The 18,093-nt window shown below is 42.1% G+C and overlaps 2 protein-coding genes across 2 annotated transcripts in view; both read right to left on the bottom strand.

Moving 5' to 3' along the window:
* The window catches only part of LOC102457124 (sterile alpha motif domain-containing protein 9-like), a 225,967-nt gene that overhangs the window by 128,147 nt on the left and 79,727 nt on the right, over nucleotides 1-18,093 (bottom strand). The gene's annotated exons all lie outside the window — the stretch shown is intronic.
* On the bottom strand, nucleotides 7,308-17,949 carry C20H17orf75 (chromosome 20 C17orf75 homolog). Its single transcript, XM_075903887.2, has 10 exons — nucleotides 17,600-17,949; nucleotides 16,035-16,115; nucleotides 13,755-13,880; nucleotides 12,794-12,922; nucleotides 12,488-12,545; nucleotides 11,164-11,283; nucleotides 10,473-10,537; nucleotides 10,208-10,344; nucleotides 9,411-9,514; nucleotides 7,308-9,039 (listed from the first exon to the last, which is right to left on the bottom strand). The coding sequence occupies exons 1-10, from the start codon at nucleotides 17,830-17,832 to the stop codon at nucleotides 8,830-8,832; spliced, it is 1,263 nt and encodes a 420-aa protein (XP_075760002.2). The 5' UTR covers nucleotides 17,833-17,949; the 3' UTR covers nucleotides 7,308-8,829.

The raw sequence follows: 18,093 nt of genomic DNA, 5'->3' as shown, positions 1-18,093 counted from the left end.
GGGGGGGGCAAAGCTCGCAGGGAAGCGGAGCCCACAGCTGGCAGGGTTGTGAGGCTGGTGGGGCTGCTGGGAGCTCCAGTGGGGCGTGGAGTTGCCGTGAGGGTGGCAGGGCTGCCAGGAGCTCCGACAGGGCCACCAGGAACTCCAGCGGGGTTGCTGCAGCTTGTGGGGCTGGGTAGAGGAGCCCAGCATCATAGGCCTCCCCGGATCTAGGAAACTCCCTTGTCCAGGACTGGTCAGGGAACTGGACCAGGGAGGTTCAACATGTAATGGGTTTGCAGAACAACCAAACAGGAAGGGAAAGGAAGACTGACTAAGAATCCGGGAACACTGGTAGTACAACTCCTAGAGTGACACCTGCTGGACAATTCAGAGATTGATTGCAGCAGCTGTTTTTATTTAGAGCTCCACATTGATGGCTCCTTCTTATGAGAACTAAAAAAGGAAAGCAATGAATAGTGTCCGGGGGGAAAGCACAACTCAGAATGAACAGACAAATGCACAGTCAATGGGAGCTGCAAGTTGCACTAATTATTCCTAGAGCCTTGGTTCCACAGACAGTTTTTTGCGTACATCATCCATCTACTATATATCTGAAAGAGTGAGTCTGTCTGTCTGTGTGTCTGTTTATTCGTGCAAGAAGTCCTCCTCAACAGCAAGAGCTAAGACCACCACATTCGGTATATAGCTTCCTCTGATCATAACTTAAAGCAAGGTAGGCAGGCCCATAAGCAGGAAGTTCTGTGGGGGGAGGGTGCTTTTTTGTAAATGTGCACCCCCAAGGTTCCCCTAGTAAGTGGGGAAATCAACCCCAGCATTCCCCCGGCATTAGGGAAGGAGGCTCAGGCAGCACGTTGCTCCTGCCTTCCCCCAGCTGACTGGAGCATGCTTACTTGGGGTACCATTGGGGGGAGAGGTGCTTTCGCAACACACACACACACACACACACACACACACACACACACACACACACACACACACACACACACACACACACACACACACACACAGAGAGAGAGAGAGAGAGAGAGAGAGAGAGAGACCTGTAAGTGTTTGGTTGTGCCAGGAAAATGGGATGTGTCTGGAATGAGATTGCTTTTCAGAAAACCATACAGAAAAGTGAGAATAACCAGGCAGATGAAAGGGACTGCCTGGGGATGCACAGCCTCACCCCTTCCTGGACTGCCCCATGCCCGCACATCCCACCCTCCAGGTGCCCTTTAAGGCGGGTAGGAAGAATGAAGCTTCCCCCTCAGATTCATACAGGAACAGGTCTGGCTATTCCCTTCGTCAGAGAGTGTGGGGAAAGTTCTCAGTTTACTCTAGTTCTCACTGTGGCTGGGAAGCACAGGGAGCAGATGAGCTGCACACTTTGCTCTCAAAGGGGAAGAGCAAGCAGCCCCCTGGTACAAATCTTGGGAGAGGCACTTCAGTCTGTCCCGCTCTGCCCCCCGCCCACACTCACTCGCTCTCCATTGCCCTGAGTCCATCCACACACAACACTGATGCTGCACCCCCCACCCTAACCCCTTCCTTAAGGACCCAAGCAACGCTGAGTAAATGTGTTAGTATTAAATAAAGAGGCCAGATAACGAGGGATGGGATATGGTCATGAGAAATAACCTCTAATTGTGGGTGAAGGAAAAAAAACCTTGCCAAATTAACTTTTGCTACATCTTTAACTAAGCATTTCATGTCCCTTTTTCCAGTAAACCAGTAATAATACTTAGCACTTACAAATATTTATGAATCTTCACTGCTTGCTTAGGTAGAAATGAGCATTTTATTTAATGATATTAATGAAGAAACGGAGGCCAGGGGAGTTGACAAAGTGAGCCCTTGTTAGAACTGGGCCAAGAACTCAGGGATCCTATTGCCAGGGACCATGCTCTGTCCAATGGATCATGCTGCCTCTGGTTTTTAGATAGGAGAATTTGGGTTTTCATTGGTGCACAACAGATAGGAATCTTATTTTTGAGCCCAAGTGGCCATCTCACAAAGTCAATAGACCTCCTCAGATATCCATGATTTTGTGCAAACATTTTATTCTCACAAGATTTCAGCCTGGATTAGTTAAGTTTTCAAAAGTTAGGAACACAAATCCTACTGATTTTCATGGGGCTTGTCTTGAGCACCTAACTTAATTATGAGTTTTTTAATATTCCACTGTTTGGTTTTACCGCAACTGTAACCACACCTGACCCCAGCTGGGCAAGTTTAGATCTAGCAAGCCAAAAGCCAACACATTTTGGGTTCTGGATTTGGTCTCTCTCTTATTATGGTAATTCTTTTTCTTATACAAAGTCACAGCCTTAGGGTACTGTGTGATGTTGCTCAACAACTCCGACAGCTTAGCACTGTACAGCACGGACACTGAGAACTGTTTGAAGATGAAGGCAATATTCAGTGGTTCACTAAAAGAATAAATCGCATGTGAAACAAAAACAAACTGTTTTAAAGGTAAATGTATTATTAATGTCATCATTAATCTTTGTCTTTTAATGGGAAGAAGCTCCCTAATGAGGTTCTTTAAAATGCCAGAAAACAGTACAGCAAATTTACATTGCTGAGCACTTCACAACACAGGACATGAAAAATTCCACAGGCCTGATTTATGCAGCAAAAATACATTAATTTCCAATGAGTTTAATAGACACATTAGTCATCAAATGTATCCTGACACACACCCCCCAGAGTCTGTTTCGTTTGAAAATAAAGCTAGATTTATGCAACTTGATTTTCTTTTGCTTTCACCATTAATGCTAATGCCTCCTCCAAGTGTTAATCACAGAGCACCAAACAATATAATTCTGCCTTAAAAATGCTGAACAAATGATGCTTCACCATCAAGGGCTAGGAGAACAAAATAATATTTGCAAAGTAACAAGTTGTCATATCTGTTTCCAAATATTTTTGTATTGTGTACATTCTGTATATTTTTGTTGTAACAAATATTATTTGAGCACAGCTTCCATTAAAGATTTTGGAGGCTTTAAAAAATGTGAGCTTGTTAATGTAACATGCCAAAAACGAAAAAATACCAACATGCAAAGAGGGATTGTGTTTTATAAGTACATCTACAATTAAAAATTAACAAGAATGCTTGACATGAGTGATTTGATGTCAGCTTTTCTGTTTCATCATTAACTATTGAAATCAATTACTTACTTTTGTATTTTATATAAAGTGTTTGGTAAAGGGAAAAATAGATTTCTGCCCCATGTTGTTTCTGTTCTAAGGTATGAAGAAAGTGGTATCATCTGATTGTTTTGTTTTTTAATTTTAAAAATTCAGGGCTTTTCCACTTCCTGATAACTGGAACACTAGTGAAATTATAAGTACAAGTGACAGCAGCCTGAAGGTTGAGAATGAGTGGGATTTTAAATTTGTCTGTTTTAACCAGACTTTTCTTAGCTATTTTTTTGTTAAAGTATTTACCACCAAAGTCTAATGGACACTTAGGAGAAAATATGTCTTGTTATAGATTTGACGGTCGTTGACACCCCCATTGAATTAAGAAATGAAGCTAACAGTCCTCCAGCAAAACAAGGAAAATTAGATTTCAAATTCCTGGGGCTATGTCTAGATTGCAGATTTCTTTTGGAAAAAGCTTTTCTGGAAGAGATCTTCTGCAAAAACTTCTTCTGAAAGCAAGTGTCCACACTGCCAAAGCACATTGAAAAAGTGCTCTGCTTTTTCGAAAGATAGCGTCCAGACTGAATGGATGCTATCTTGCATGTAAACTGTGATTACTATGGGCGGAATGGCCACCATGGCATTTGTGCTTTTTCCTCTTTCCTCTTCTTGCGAAAGAACTCCCTCTTCCCCATCCACAGATGCCTTTTTCCAAAAGAGCACTTTAGGAAAAAGGCTTCTTCCTTGTAGAAAGAGGTTTACCAATGTCGTAAAAACCCCTCTGTTCTTTCCATTTTCTTTTGAAAGAACGCGACTGCAGTGTGGACATAATTGAAGTTTTTTCGGAAAAACGGCCATTTTTCCAAAGAAGCTCTGTAGTGTAGACATATCCTGAAACTGATTAGATACGAAGTAAACAAAACAAAAAAAAGCCTGTCTTTATACGTTGTAAGGGAGCAAAAAAAAAAGGGGGGGGGGGGTGTAATTCCAATTTTAAGAAAATCCTTTGCATATTGACATTATGAATAGTTGGGCTACTATATCACTAAAAAATTAAATAGAACCTTGGCCACTTCTCTGAGGCATTTTGAGATCCCTTGTAACTAAAAAATAATGAGTGACAGTTTACAGTTACTGCATGAGTGTTAAATTCATCTGTTATTTTTAGTGATTTGCACTTAGAGCATTTTTCATCAGAGATTCTCGTGGCTCTTTAAACAGCATATAAGGCCTAGCAATGCTGCTGAGAAGTAGGTGAGTAGTATTTGTTTTAGATAATGCAAGTTGGCTGTTTGTGGCTACGTCTACACTCCAGAGTCCAGGGAACGCGTCCACATTTTCGGATCAGTTTCGGAAGAAGTGGGCGCGTTCTTTCGGAAGCTCTGTATTCCTCATTTTATAAAGAATAAGGGCTCTTCCGAAAGAGGAAGTTTATCCCATATTTGGCCTCTTATAGACAGGCCAATTGTCAGAAAAGCCTCTTCTCCCCCCCCCCAAAAAAATTGGAATACCTTAGGGGCCCCCCAAGCAGACCAGGGAGACGCAGAGCAAAGCCGCGGCGAGAAAAGCCGCTCCACGTCTCCCTGGTCTGCTGGGGGGGGGGGAGAGCGCAGCTAGTGCGCCCCCCCCCCAGCAGACCAGGCTTTTCTCGCTGTGAAGGACGCGGGCGGTCTTGCCGCGGCGAGAAAAGCCGCTCCGCGTCTCCCTTGTCTGCTTGGGGGGGCCCCCCCAGCAGACCAGGGAGACGCGGAGCAAAGCCGCGGCAAGAAATAGTGAGCATGCTATATTTAGAAAGAACGGGCTTGCAGTGAAGATGCAGGATGGCTATTGTAGTGTACACGTAGCCAAAAAGACGGAAACTTAGGTATGCATTTGCTCAGGGAAGAAAAGCCTATGCATGTTGAAGAGATCAAAAGCAATGTCTAAAAAGTTGGGCTTTATAACTATGATATGTGGCTGGTACTATTGAATATAGGTAACTATGAGCATGCTAGGACAACATCTAGAGACATGTAATTTTTTTTTCCATAATGAAGGGTATGCCAGGTAATTCTCACCAGTTTTGGATTGCCTAACGGTGATCACCACACAGACTGGTCTAGAAAGGTTTGCCTGGCTCAGATATCTTAAAGTAACCTGTCTCCACTGTAACGAGTCTGACATCTTCATAGTTTATGTTTTGCTAGAAATACTGTAGATATTTAAAACAAAGCTGTGAGAAGCATCAGGAAGGGAATGAGGATGAAACAGTGCTCAACCAGTGATGCCCAGGTGTTCTGGAACTTCACAAGAGGAAGCAAAAGGCATTTAAAGAGAACATTACCTTGGCATGTAACATCTCGAGCAACAGAAACTCTCTTATTTCACTTTGTAAGTATCCATTGTTTGAAATGAATGAGGAATTCCAAGAATATAGAACTGTCTTGTACAATTCTACTCATCTAAGGTCTTTATGAAAAGGCAGGTTTTAGTTTTTTTCCAATATAGTCATCCCTATAAAGGTTGGGTGAGTAACTAAAGCTAGAAAACTGTCTTAATAACTTTGCAAGGCCAGTACAAATCTATGAGGATGGTAGCAAATATTCATCTTAGGGATGTAAGCGACTAGTCAACTATCTGATAAGCATAAGCATAAGCTTACTGGATAGTCGACTACTGATGTGACTTGTCGCTTCTCCCTGCCTTGCTGCCACTATCAGAGAGATGCAGAAAAGGGGGGAGCAGGAGCTGGTGCTGGGGGGAGCCAGCTTAAAAGCCAGTTCCCCCAACACCATCTTCACAGGGGGCAGGACAGATAGAGGCACAGCAGGAAACAGCGCAAGCGGGGACTGAAGCAGTCTCCATTCGTACCGGTTCTGCTGTGATTCTGCTTTTGAAATGTACAAGAGCCCTGGCGGGAATCCCATAAATTATTCGATTAATTAATTACTCTAAAATTTAACATCCCTAATGCAGCCAATTCTATTAATTAAAGGTGCCCTGAAGGTAACTCAGAAGCCAGAATGCAGATTGGTTTTGATCACATGTATTGTGGGTTACATACTTGTGATATTTCTGGTATTCCAGTAACACCTATATTATAAATCTTCAGAATGACCTGCCCGTTACTATACTGGGTATTTTGAGGCCACCCTTGAGCATAAGCAAAACACATTACTGCTTGGGGCCATCAGCCAACCACTCTATCCAAAGTGGGTAAGGAGCAGTCTCATTTCTCACACCACCAGCGCATCCCCTGGCAATTAGAGGTTCTTGCCTGGCAGACTGTAATGCTCTTAAGGTTAAGATTTTGTTACTGTTATTTTTAGTAAAAGTCACGGACAGGTCACTGGCAATATGCAAAAATTTATGGAAGTCTGCAACCTGTCTGTGACTTTTATTAAAAATAATGGTGAGATTGATGGGAGGGTAACTGAAGCTGGAGCGGGGAAGAGGATGAGAACCCAAGCCTGGGGGGAGGGTTTGTTTTCCAGCATTCGCTGCCCTCCGCAGCTGAGAAATGTGGGGCTGCTGCCACCTGCAGTGACTCAGAGCTCTGGGGACTCCACTGCCTACAGATCCTGACAGCTGTGAGGCCAGCAACTTTGAGCTCTGTTTGCCCTCCCCACCACGGTGGCTCAGAGATCTAATGCTTCCTCCTCCCCAGCTTGCTGTCAGCTCTGGCCCCACCACCCTGGGGCTGAAGCTGAAAATAACATGACATTATTTTATCCTTAGTAATGCTTGATATGAAGACATTGTGCAGCAACCCATTCTTCGTGATGCTCATATATCTCTTACCAGGGAGAGGTCCTTTGCACCTGAACCAGTCTGAACACTAAAGGATCGGTTTTCCAAAGTAGTTAAAAATTTATGGAAGTTATAGAAAGCAACACAAGTTACTGAGTGCTGCTAGTATTGGTTTACTGACTCATGAATAAAACATGCTGAAGGAAACTATTATTAATCTTCGGTGATCATGCATGCAGCCTAAGATGTGACACGGTAACAAGCTGGGGTTTTTTTGGCTGTTTTTATTTTCCTCTCTACCAATGGACATCCTTTCTCTCACTGGTATGATGCCGCTATACCTCTTACTCTTCCAGATATTGGTAGGAGAATAATATAAGCTCTAGAGCCTAAACATTCATTTATTCATTGAAAATACTTGGAATTAAAGGTAAACTATACCATCAAGATTTTTAATTTATTTTATTAGATATTATTACATTGCAAGAAAGCATGTACCTTTTAACTCTGATGTACAGCGCTCACAAAACAAACAGCAGTTATACAACTGGTTGATTAAATTATTACAAATACAGCTAGTGACAAAGACCTCTTCATAATAGGCTTGTTCATTAAGTGTTGAGTTATGATAAAACACACTACATGCAGACTGCATTCCCTAGCTAGTTAATTGAAATAAATGAGAGTTTTGCCTACATGAGGCCTCCTTCCTGCAGTCCTCCTCTGTGTAATCTTGATAAAAGATAAACTTAGTTGTGGTTCCTATTGTACCTGAAATGGTGTATATCTTACATTCTGCTGTATAAATTACTTACGGGCTAGAAAATGTATTTCCCATGATGTGTGGGAAATTTCATTTCGGGAGTACAACGATGGACTTTCAAAATGAAATAGACCTGAGCTTAATTCAACACAGACTTAAGGCCAGGTTAAATTCATCTTTATAAAAGTTTTAGCCTGATTCTCCACTGCTTTGCAGCATATATATGTGCAATGGTGCTGTAGTTCTAGAATACTATACAGACAAGCTGGGGGCGGTAATATCTTTTATTGGACCTAACTTGGACAAATGATCCAATAAAAGATATTGCCTCACCCATCTTGTCTCTCTAGCAACTTAGGAAGTCAGATACACTGAATGTGAATGTAAAACACTACCATGCTGACATAGTGTTTATACACCTGTGCAAAATCAGTGATAACAGACTGATAAGGAAGTGAAGAATCAGGCCTATCATTTTACACATAACTTGACTGGTTCGACGTGTATACATACTCTGAGGCACACACCACATCAACCTTCCATACAAGTCAGGAAAGCTTATTTTAAAGATTATGTTCAGTTTAAAACAAATCAGTTCAGCAAGCATAATCTAAGAGATAATCTGATCAGAGAAGTACAGACTTCCAGAATTAAGGATGTGAAAACAAGTGACAAGAACATAGACCTTGTTGCCTGAGAAAATTCTCTGAACTGAATATGTTTAATTCATTTACTATATGCAATTTATCCAAATGTTTGTAGTTCTTTATATGACTTTTTTGTTTGTTTAAATAAATCTGATCTCAGCATTTAGTCATGATCCTCTCTACTTGATCTTATGCATTAAACATTTTTAAATGCTTAAACTGTCACTGCCATTCATGTGGAAGTTTTTCCTATGACAGTAAAAAACAAAATGGTGTGGTACCCCAAAAAAGGAAGAGGAATCAGATGCAAAATCTAGTAAGTGTTGAAAAATGAATGGCTGAATTGGCATAAAATGCTATATTCAAAAACTGAAGCAAATCTCATGCTGCTTTTTCTAAAAAGAGGAACTATAAAAAGACCCAGATGTGAAATAAGTTTGAAATGACTGAATGCACTCGAATATAATTTAAGTTTCTGCAATAATGAATTCTGATCTACAAAGAAGGAATTAATTATTTATATAATAGCAGAAAATGAGTACAAAAATTAAGATCTTACGCTATTGCTGTTTCTCTCATGAATTCCTCAAGGACAATTATTACATTTTTGGCTTCTGGCATTTCAGCATGCTCCACTTTAACGATCTTCAGAAGGACTTCTCCACTGCCACAGTTCTTTAGAAACATGTAACACTTAAACAAGGCATAATGGTTCATTTCTGCCTGACGAATAAATCTCTTCAGGTTGTTAGTGTCTTGTATGGCCTATAAACACAGTAACAGAAAATATTCCTCATCCTTTTATTTGTAGAAAAGGTATGCCAATACATGAATTTGGAGAAGTGGAGGAGTCTGCATTAAGAATTGTATTACATATACTAGTAGACAAATCAGTTAGCTACAACTATGGATGAGAGTTGCTACTGTCATTTTAAAGTTTGGTTGTTTCAATTAAAAATAGACTGGTTTCTAAATCTGTCTTTGTTTCCGTGAGAGGGTATTCTGTTGTTGCCTGCTCCAGATACAGCAGGACCTAAGCAAACTTTCACATTTATCATTATATCAATGCATAAGTGACTATTTACATACTCAGTAACCCTTCGGTCTCCTGAAAGCAGATGAGTGTACAAAGTTACCTTCAATTTAAAGTTCTCCAGTATTTGCTGGAAGAGAAATGGATTTCCACCTTCAGCACTGTTAAGAAAAGCTTGCATCCAATCCTCACAGAATTTGTTGCTTCCTGTCATATGTACAAGAATGAAGAAAGTAGGTAAGGAAAAAGTGTGTGTGTGCGTGTGTAAGCAATGCATAACCCAGGTCTATGTGACTATAATCTCACTCACATAATAATGACACCAGTAACATCTGTCCTATGGCATAAATATGCAAAAGCATAAAAATTCAAAAGATGGACAGGACAGGATGTGTATGAGAAAACAAAAGAAAATGTGACTAATTCCTCTTTCTTGCTATTTCGTCTAGTATTCCAAGAAAATAGATTTTGTTTTCAGTTTCTTTGGAACATCTCTCCCAAAGCTCCAGGTGCTTTTAAATCTACAAACAAGATTAAAATCTACAGCTAACAGTTCAATTCAATAGAATTTGCCCAAAATAGTTATAATTATCTGACTATCCACATCCTCCAACACCCCACCCATCAAAAGCCTGATGGAAAAAGTGAGCTTTACGGCTTGATCTGATCTGAGTTTTGGTAGATCACAGAGCTGAGCAAATTCCAGATTCTAGGACCCCTCACTTTGAAACCAGATATTAAGTGTCTCTGTAGATTGTATATGTGATATCAAATGGGAAGAAAGGTGTCCTCAAGATAGCTAGGCACCAAAATGTTCTGTGTATGATAATATAAGGTGTTGAGCCTTCTGTAAAGATGAGTTGGATAAGTTGATGGCAGTATACCGATCCATAATCTCACCTGCATTATGGAATTGAGGCTTTGGTCCACTGCAGTCTATTACCACCGATTTGTGCTGCTCTTCAGTCATGGCTATACACAAAGAGGTCACTGTACCTTCTTGAATGAGACCTTGGAGACTGGCAGCGCTCAGAAACCTGACACACAAAACTACTGTGAACTGCCAGTTTCCACCCAAATAGCAAAACCAGGAAAAGGGATCATACAAAATAAGTCAAGCTATTTATAGGCTCAACTATCTCTGTGTAGATGTAATATTCTTTACCTGTTAATATCTTTCTTTGTTCTTTCATCTGAATTTTTAACTTCAACAGGAGTGTAACTCAAAGCCTTAAAAAAAAAAAAACAGTTTGAATGCTGCTGGCTGTATATATTTCACTTCTGATACTATATAAATTATTTTTATAATCAGGATCACTTGTTACTCTTTACTAGTAAAGTTCTTTTCCTAGTAGTTTAGTAAGTATCAGAAACTAGATAACTGTTCCAGACTATATTCATTATAACTATTTATACATTCTGAAAAGCATACTCGTTTGTTCTTCTGTTAACCACTCTGCCCACATCTTTCTCATGTTCGTTGTCTACCAGTATTTTTATTCTCAGAGCTTTCTACGATGAATTTCATAGATACTGAGCTGTCCTGGTCTGAGCCCAATGGAATTTTATTGCCTATCTCATTTTAATTACAAGATGAACAATACTAAGTATGCAATTATAAAATAAGTCCGCTATAAAATTATTAATTTTAAAATGTTAGTTCATTCCTGACCGGTGAATGAAATAACTAGTACTGGCTTAGCAATATAGCTGAGAAAAGTTACTTTGTATTGACTAAAAGGGGAGGTTTTTCTCATTCAGTTCAAGGTGAATGGAAAAGCAAATACAAGTTACATGAATAACATAATAGGATCTCTGAGCTGACTAGAAGATGTTTTAGTTTGATGTATACTTACAGCATGTAACAAAAAGGTGAGTTTCTGCTGGAAGAGCTGTACAACTCTCTGGATAGGGCACACAGAATCCTCAAACCAATTTTTTAGGTATGGTTTAATACAAGTCTCCAGGTTACTTTTCTGTAGCAAATTGAAGCATTCAAGCTTTGAATCTGGCATGAAAATAAGCATTCAAACTATGCAATTTGGATGTCAAGTCCTTTCTAATTTTGAACTACAATTGCCTAAAATCATTAGCTTGGCATCTTAAGTCTTACTGACATGAAACACTAGCTCTGAAAAGCTTTCTATTCTGCAAGAAGATGACATGTTATATTTGTAATGTATTCTGACATGTACCAAGCAAGCAGTGTAGTCCAATAGATAGGACACAGGAAAGGGAATCAGAACCTGCGTTTCATTCCCTGAACTTTTGTTATCTTTCTCCTCCAAGCTTATTTACATAACAAAAAACAAAACAACCTGCCACTGCTTAGAAAATTTAAGAGACTGGCTGCATCGTGCAAACCTCTCTATATGCTATTACAGCATCCTGAAGGGATTTAGTCAATTTATTCACACTTCTGCCTGAATTTACCTATTTGTTTCACAAGGAACTTTTACGATTACCGTGCTTGGAAAAGAAAGTCTGATTTTCCCTTTGTTTAAAATTTATCCAGTGGGCAGCACCTTGTATAAATTGTTTCACTGTATAGACAGTTGCTCATTTCCCCATTTATGTTGGATTTCATGTCTTAACTTTCTGTGTACTATGTCTATGCTCTATGTAGCCTTTTGTCTGAGTAATCAATCCTAATTCTGTAGCCCATGGGACTAGCTTGCCAGATTGCTATACTGTGTAATCTGTTTTTTCTTTATTGGTTTATACCATTTTGTTTGATATTTCAGTGGGTTATTTCATTATATTTGGCTGTAATGCAAGGAATTTATAAGCCTATATCCTGTACGATTAGCTAGAGAAAATTAGCACAAGTGTTTACAACCTTTGGCGTGGATTCACGACCTACCGGTTACCTTTCTGACTTTGGGGAACTGAATGTGTTTTCCAAAATTCTGGGACACACCAGTAACCACAAGGTACCCCGGAAGAACAAGGGTTCTGTCCTCAGTGTGAATGACTTTGCTGCACAATCCAAATGTCCAGACAAGATACTGAACTCTATACACTCTCTAATTCTGTAACCTGATTTGACAAGAACCCAAGTATCTACTGTGCAGATCATTGTCAAATTTATAACAAATCAGCCCCATAAAATCAGATTAACAATTTGTAAAATTTCATCTTAACAGTTTAAAAAAATTCAGCCATAGAATTAGATCTTACCTCTGAATCAAGGCTAGCCTTCAGGCCTTGAACATATACATCCAACTCAAGTCTGAAAGTATCCTCTTAAGGAAATAAGATACATAAATTAAGACTTGCATATTGCCAATTTAGTATGTAGTATGTAATCGCATTCTCAGTTTCACATCTGGTAGATGTGTACAAGTAAACTAATAATTAATGAAGTCAAGTAACTTGCAGCAGAGATGGAACAGGTTTCAGAGTTAATTGGGGTAAACACGCTACTTGTTATTTTCGTATGCTTTTTCCCTACACCCAAATGCAGAAAGATTAAGGAAAGGATATAGCTCAAGTCCTTTCTCTGAGCCGCCTAAGAAACAAGTTATGTACTCTGGAGGGCTGATGTTTGATTCCACTGTTGTGTTTTCTTGTTGAAGAAGACAGTAATAACAAGCAACTCGACATTCTGGTATGCTAGAGACAGAAAAATAGATGTGTCAAATAATGTAATGATTGTTCTAAATTAATCTCATTTTGTATCTCACATTAGAATTTAACCTGCCACACTCTGTGGGCAAAATCTTGACTCTATTGAAGTCAAAGGAAGTTTTGCCATTGACTTCAGTTGGGTCAAGATTCCCTGTCCTACATTCTGTATACATTAGTGTGTAATCAGATAATGATTACAATTAGAATTTTGAATCTTGGTTTTCTTTCACCTTGATCAATATAAATCCATCCTGATCCCAAGAGAATACTCTTGCCTTCAGAAAAGTAATATGTCATCCCTTGACTGAGGGACATCCCAGAAATAAATACAAGTTTTAACTATCCGATTTATAAACTCTTTTTAAAAAAAATACTGTTTGTATTTTCCAACAAGGATTCAAAAGAAAAACTGACTTTAGAAATAAAGGCCATGTGTACTGTAGTGAGAGCCAACTACAATATGTACCATATGCTAACTCCCAATACAACCTGCGCAAAGCACCACGTGTACAACCTTTCTGGATCATTTCCTTCTTGTTAATTGCACAGAAAGTGTGATCAAAGTAACCTGATCAAAACCTATTTATAACAAATTAACATGTTTGCAGTTCTTCACTGCCACCTAAAGGAAATATAAGGGAAATGCTGCTAACGCATAACTAAACTTGGAGCATTACATATGCACTGACAGGCTGATTAGCTGCACTCAGGATTAAACTCGTATGAAGCAGCAGATGGTAAATTTAGTGAGACTGACAGCATTTCTTATTACTTCCCATGTTTATCACAAATTAAAAACAGTACATTTTACTCTCACCTCAACTCCACAGATGCAACATTGCCCATCCCCTCAAAAAGTGCTCCTTTAACAAGACGCTTAGCAATAAAACTGCGCAATTCTGTCTCTGCTTCAGCTGGTAAGTTAGTAGCCACCAGGGAGAGGCTATGAAAACAAGAGAAAATTTGTAGTGAGAAGAGGAGCAAACTGTTTTAATTCCATCTATCAAATGTCATGTAGGGAGGAGTGCTTCCTTATGGTTCTAGCAGAGGGTCAGTCAAGACTCCTGGAATCTGTCCTTGGCATTGTCCCTAATGCATTATATGACCTGTGGTAAGTCAAAAATGTATTCAGTGCTTTGTTCAGTAGGTTGGGATTCTTCAGTTCTAATATCAATTGACACAGATTCTCTCAGTAGCCTTAAGCAGGTCACTTAGGCCCAGATTCACAAAGGGACTTGGGCATTGTGGCAACAAGCAGCACAGTGTCTAAACTTTGGGTGCCTGCACAATCACCTGACTATACTGCAATTTAGAAAGTTAGCCGAGGCTCCCTAGTCAAAGAATAGGGAGAGAGAGGCATCTTAGGGCAGGTCTACACTAGGGATGTAAGTGAGAAGTCAACAACCTGATCAGCTTAACCTGATTACTCGCTTCCTCCCCCCACCTTTTGTATCAGAGGCAGCAAGAGGCGGGAAAGAGGAGCCGGTGCTGCGGGGAACTGGCTTAAACGCCGATTCCCCCCCAACACCATCCCTATGGTGTCACCTGCCCCCACCTCCGCAGTGCTGCCTCTATCAGAGGCAGCAGGACGTGGGTAGGGAGGTAGGGGAGGTTGCCACGAAGCAGCCTCTGCCTGTGGTGGCCTGGGCTGGCCATCGGTAGAGGCTGCTCTGACAGCAGCCCTTGTTTGTGGACGGCCGGGGCTGGCCACAGACAGGGGCTGCTGGACCCAGCTCAGTCCCAGTTTGTCCTGGTCTGGGACCACTGTGGCTCTGCATTTTAAATGTACTAAGAGCTGCAGTGGTCTCGGCTCTGTCCCAGCTCATGCCGGTCTGGGGGTCTACCTCCACTGCACCTCTGCAGTTTAAATGTAGTAGGAGCAGAGCCGAGCTGGACCAGAGCACATTCCTTTATTGACTAATCATGTCGTTCATACAAATTGTACATGATTTATTTGTATCGACTACATGATTAGTCAATTACCCGCCTCTTAACATCCTTAGTATACACTAGGAAATTATTTCTAACTAACTTATTTTGAAAAAATAATTCCCAAAATAACTATTTTGAACTAAGCTTACTCCCCAAGAAAAGCAAGAGTTATTATTTCAAAATAACCAGACCCTTATTTTGAAATAATGAGCATGGTAGTGTAAATGCTCTGCTTGTTATTTCAAAATAACTCCCTAGGGTAGACCTGGGCTTAGAATGTAATTCACAAAAGCCAGCAAACTGTGTGAAGAGCTACCTAAGCTAACCATTGGGGAAGCCAAACAGGTATATCCTAAGCTCTGACCCTCTCAGGCAAATAAGTGATTAAAAGCAGGCTGCAGAGAGGAAGGGGATAGACACCTCTCTTTTCTAGTGACTCATAACCTACAACTTCTCTCCTAATGCGTTCTTCTGAGACTGGCATAGGTTGATTGGTATCTAACTCCTCATAAAATGGCTGGAGGAAAAGGCGATTGTTACTGCTCACCTGATAACTTTTATCTGTGATTTAAGCACTCAGCTGGGACATGAGAAACACAGGTTCAATCCCCCCTCTGATGGAGGGGAGGGAAAGGATTTGAAGAGGGGTCTCCTATGTCTCTCAAGGAAGTGATCTAATCATTGGGCTATGACATAGTCTGAGGTGAAGGTCTCTCAATCTCTCCTACAGAAGCTATTCCACTCTCTATAAATAAGTCCTTGGTGTAGAGATTTGAGGGGATAACCTAGTCTTGCACCAATGAGTCATTAATTATCTATACTCAGACTACAATTATGTAGATACGTTAGAAGATTAATAGTAGTATAAAAGAAAAAAGTATGAATTTCCAAGGAGTACAATTTGTACCGGTCTATTATTCTAAGCTTCCACTCACTCAGATCAGAAAGTCAATTTGTTGTGTGGGTCCATTATCATCTTGGCGTTTAAAAGAAAAAAAAGCCACCAGAAAAATATGCCAGTATTGGTTTTAGGGGGATTTGTATTTTGATGTGGAATGTGTTCTCTAATGCTGTATTCCTTTTTGTATCTACCCAAATACCAAGCTTTCAAAGAGTACGAAGTAGAAACTGAATGGGGAACCACAGTACTTAAGTGGCATTTTACCTAAAATCTTCAGCAGAGGGAGTTTCTGATGTTGCACTGCTGGGACTTCCATCATCACTGCCAGCAGCCTGTTCTGATGAACTGAAAAGCAAGGTGTTTTTATGACTGACATTACATATATTAAATATAATTATATTACCATTGAACAGGGCAAAGGGGTAAGAAGCATTGTGGGGATGGTGCAGAGTAGAAGTAGCTTTTGTAGTTAACTATGGAGTGAAGGACAAACAGGGTGGTTAGGAGAGAAAGGAATTAATTGTCATTCCCTCTCTTAGGGTATGTCTACACTTGCAGCCTAATTCGAAATAGGGCTGCAAATGTAGGCATTCAAAATTGCAAATCAAGCCTGGAATCTAAATATCTCGCGCTTGATTTGCATGTTCCCGGCTGGGCGCCATTTTTTGAAATGGACAAGCCCAGAATAACTGCCCGCGTCTACACGCGGCAGTGAAACGGGCGTTCGAAATAAAGCCCTATTTCGAACTACCTGTTAAACCTCATTGCAGGAGGAATAACACCCAAGGCAGATCTTCCTAGCCACCCAGAGGGCCAGGGCTATCGCACAGCGGTTCCAGCCCTCCCGTGCAGCCAGAATACCAGGGCTACCGTGCTGTGGCCCAGGTCCACCACAGTTGGCGGAGTGCAGAGGTCTCTGTGCTGCAGCCCCACTCCTCCCTGACCACCGAGGCTGTCATGCCACGGCCCCAACCCTCCCTGGAAAGTTTCTGTTGGTGTTACACGCTCCCAAACAAAGCACTGCTATGGTTCCATCAGCACACTCCACAGATTGTAGGCACACAAGCGCCATTAGCAAAACTGCCCTATTCCAGGAGACCATCTTGGTTACGACAATCTTGCGGTCCACTGAGGTGAAGGAGAGCCACTCATGCACAGGGCCGGATTAAGGGGGGGGCCTAGTTGGGCAGCTGCCCAGGGCGTCAACCTATGGGGGGCACCTGATAGCAGCTGTCAGGGGCCCCGCATGCCTGGTACCCCTTACAGCTGCAATCAGGGGCCTCACAGCGCCCCTTAGCGCTGCAATCGGGCGCCACGTGCCCGATTGCAGCTGTAAGGTGCGCAGCGCGCCGTGGGTTCGGGGCCACGCATGTGTCGTGCGCCCGGGGGCAGAGCCACGCATGCGGTGCGCACCGGCTGCCCGGGGCGCAGGAATGGCTCGAGCCGGCCCTGCTCATGCGGTCCACTCACTAGCCTAGCTTGCTCATCGCTGCTCCAAACCTTAACATGTCTGAGCAACCCTCCCTTCTCCCTCCGCTGAGGGTCTGTCCTTTTCTTAGATAGACACCTATTATCCCCACCCCCGGTCCGGATTGTAGCCCTTCACCCGACCTCAACCCGGGAATTAAAGCCAGCAAGCCACAGCCTCGCTCCCTCCTTCCAGCTGCATCGGCTGCCAGCAGCGTGCGGGGTCGGCGATGGCACCTGCAGATCGCAGTCTGCGGGGCGGCCCAGGGACGCGGGGAGCCGAGGGCCAGCAGGCTAAGGAGGAAGTGGGGGAAGAGCAGACGGCTGGGTACTATGGAGCGGGACTCCATCCAGCCCCTCACCTGCAGCACTGGTAGCTGTACAGGCAGTAGTAGCTATCACTGTGCCGCTCCTCCGCCGGGCCGGCCCCTTCCTCGCTGCTCTCCAGCTCCCTTTCATCCCCATCCACAGAGTCCTGCAGAGACGGCAGCATCTTTCGTGCGCCGCAACGAAATCCGCCCTCCCCTGCCGTTACACGGCGCTCCTCTTCCTGCTCCGCGCACTCCACACACACTCCGGTTCCGGCTGCACTCATTGCCTGGCCTGGCTTTCACTCAGCGCCGCGCCTAATCCTGGAACCGCTCCCAGTTCCTGGAAGGACAGGGCAGGCTTGAGCCGGCTTCCCAGCCTCCCCCTCTACTGGGATGGAAGGTGGTGCTTTGTGTATTCCCACGAGATATTTCGTTTCAGCGCTACGCTTAAAATCTCTCCCAAAGAGTCCCAAGGTGGCAGCTCTGAGCATTTCTCCCCCTTCCAGGTATGTCCTCCTTCAGTTTGGAGGGAGAATCGTTCATTT

Source organism: Pelodiscus sinensis, chromosome 20 (genome assembly GCF_052426305.1).
Source record: "Pelodiscus sinensis isolate ZL-2025 chromosome 20, ASM5242630v1, whole genome shotgun sequence".
NCBI classification, from domain to species: domain Eukaryota; kingdom Metazoa; phylum Chordata; order Testudines; family Trionychidae; genus Pelodiscus; species Pelodiscus sinensis.
This window is presented reverse-complemented; position numbering and strand designations above follow the sequence as displayed.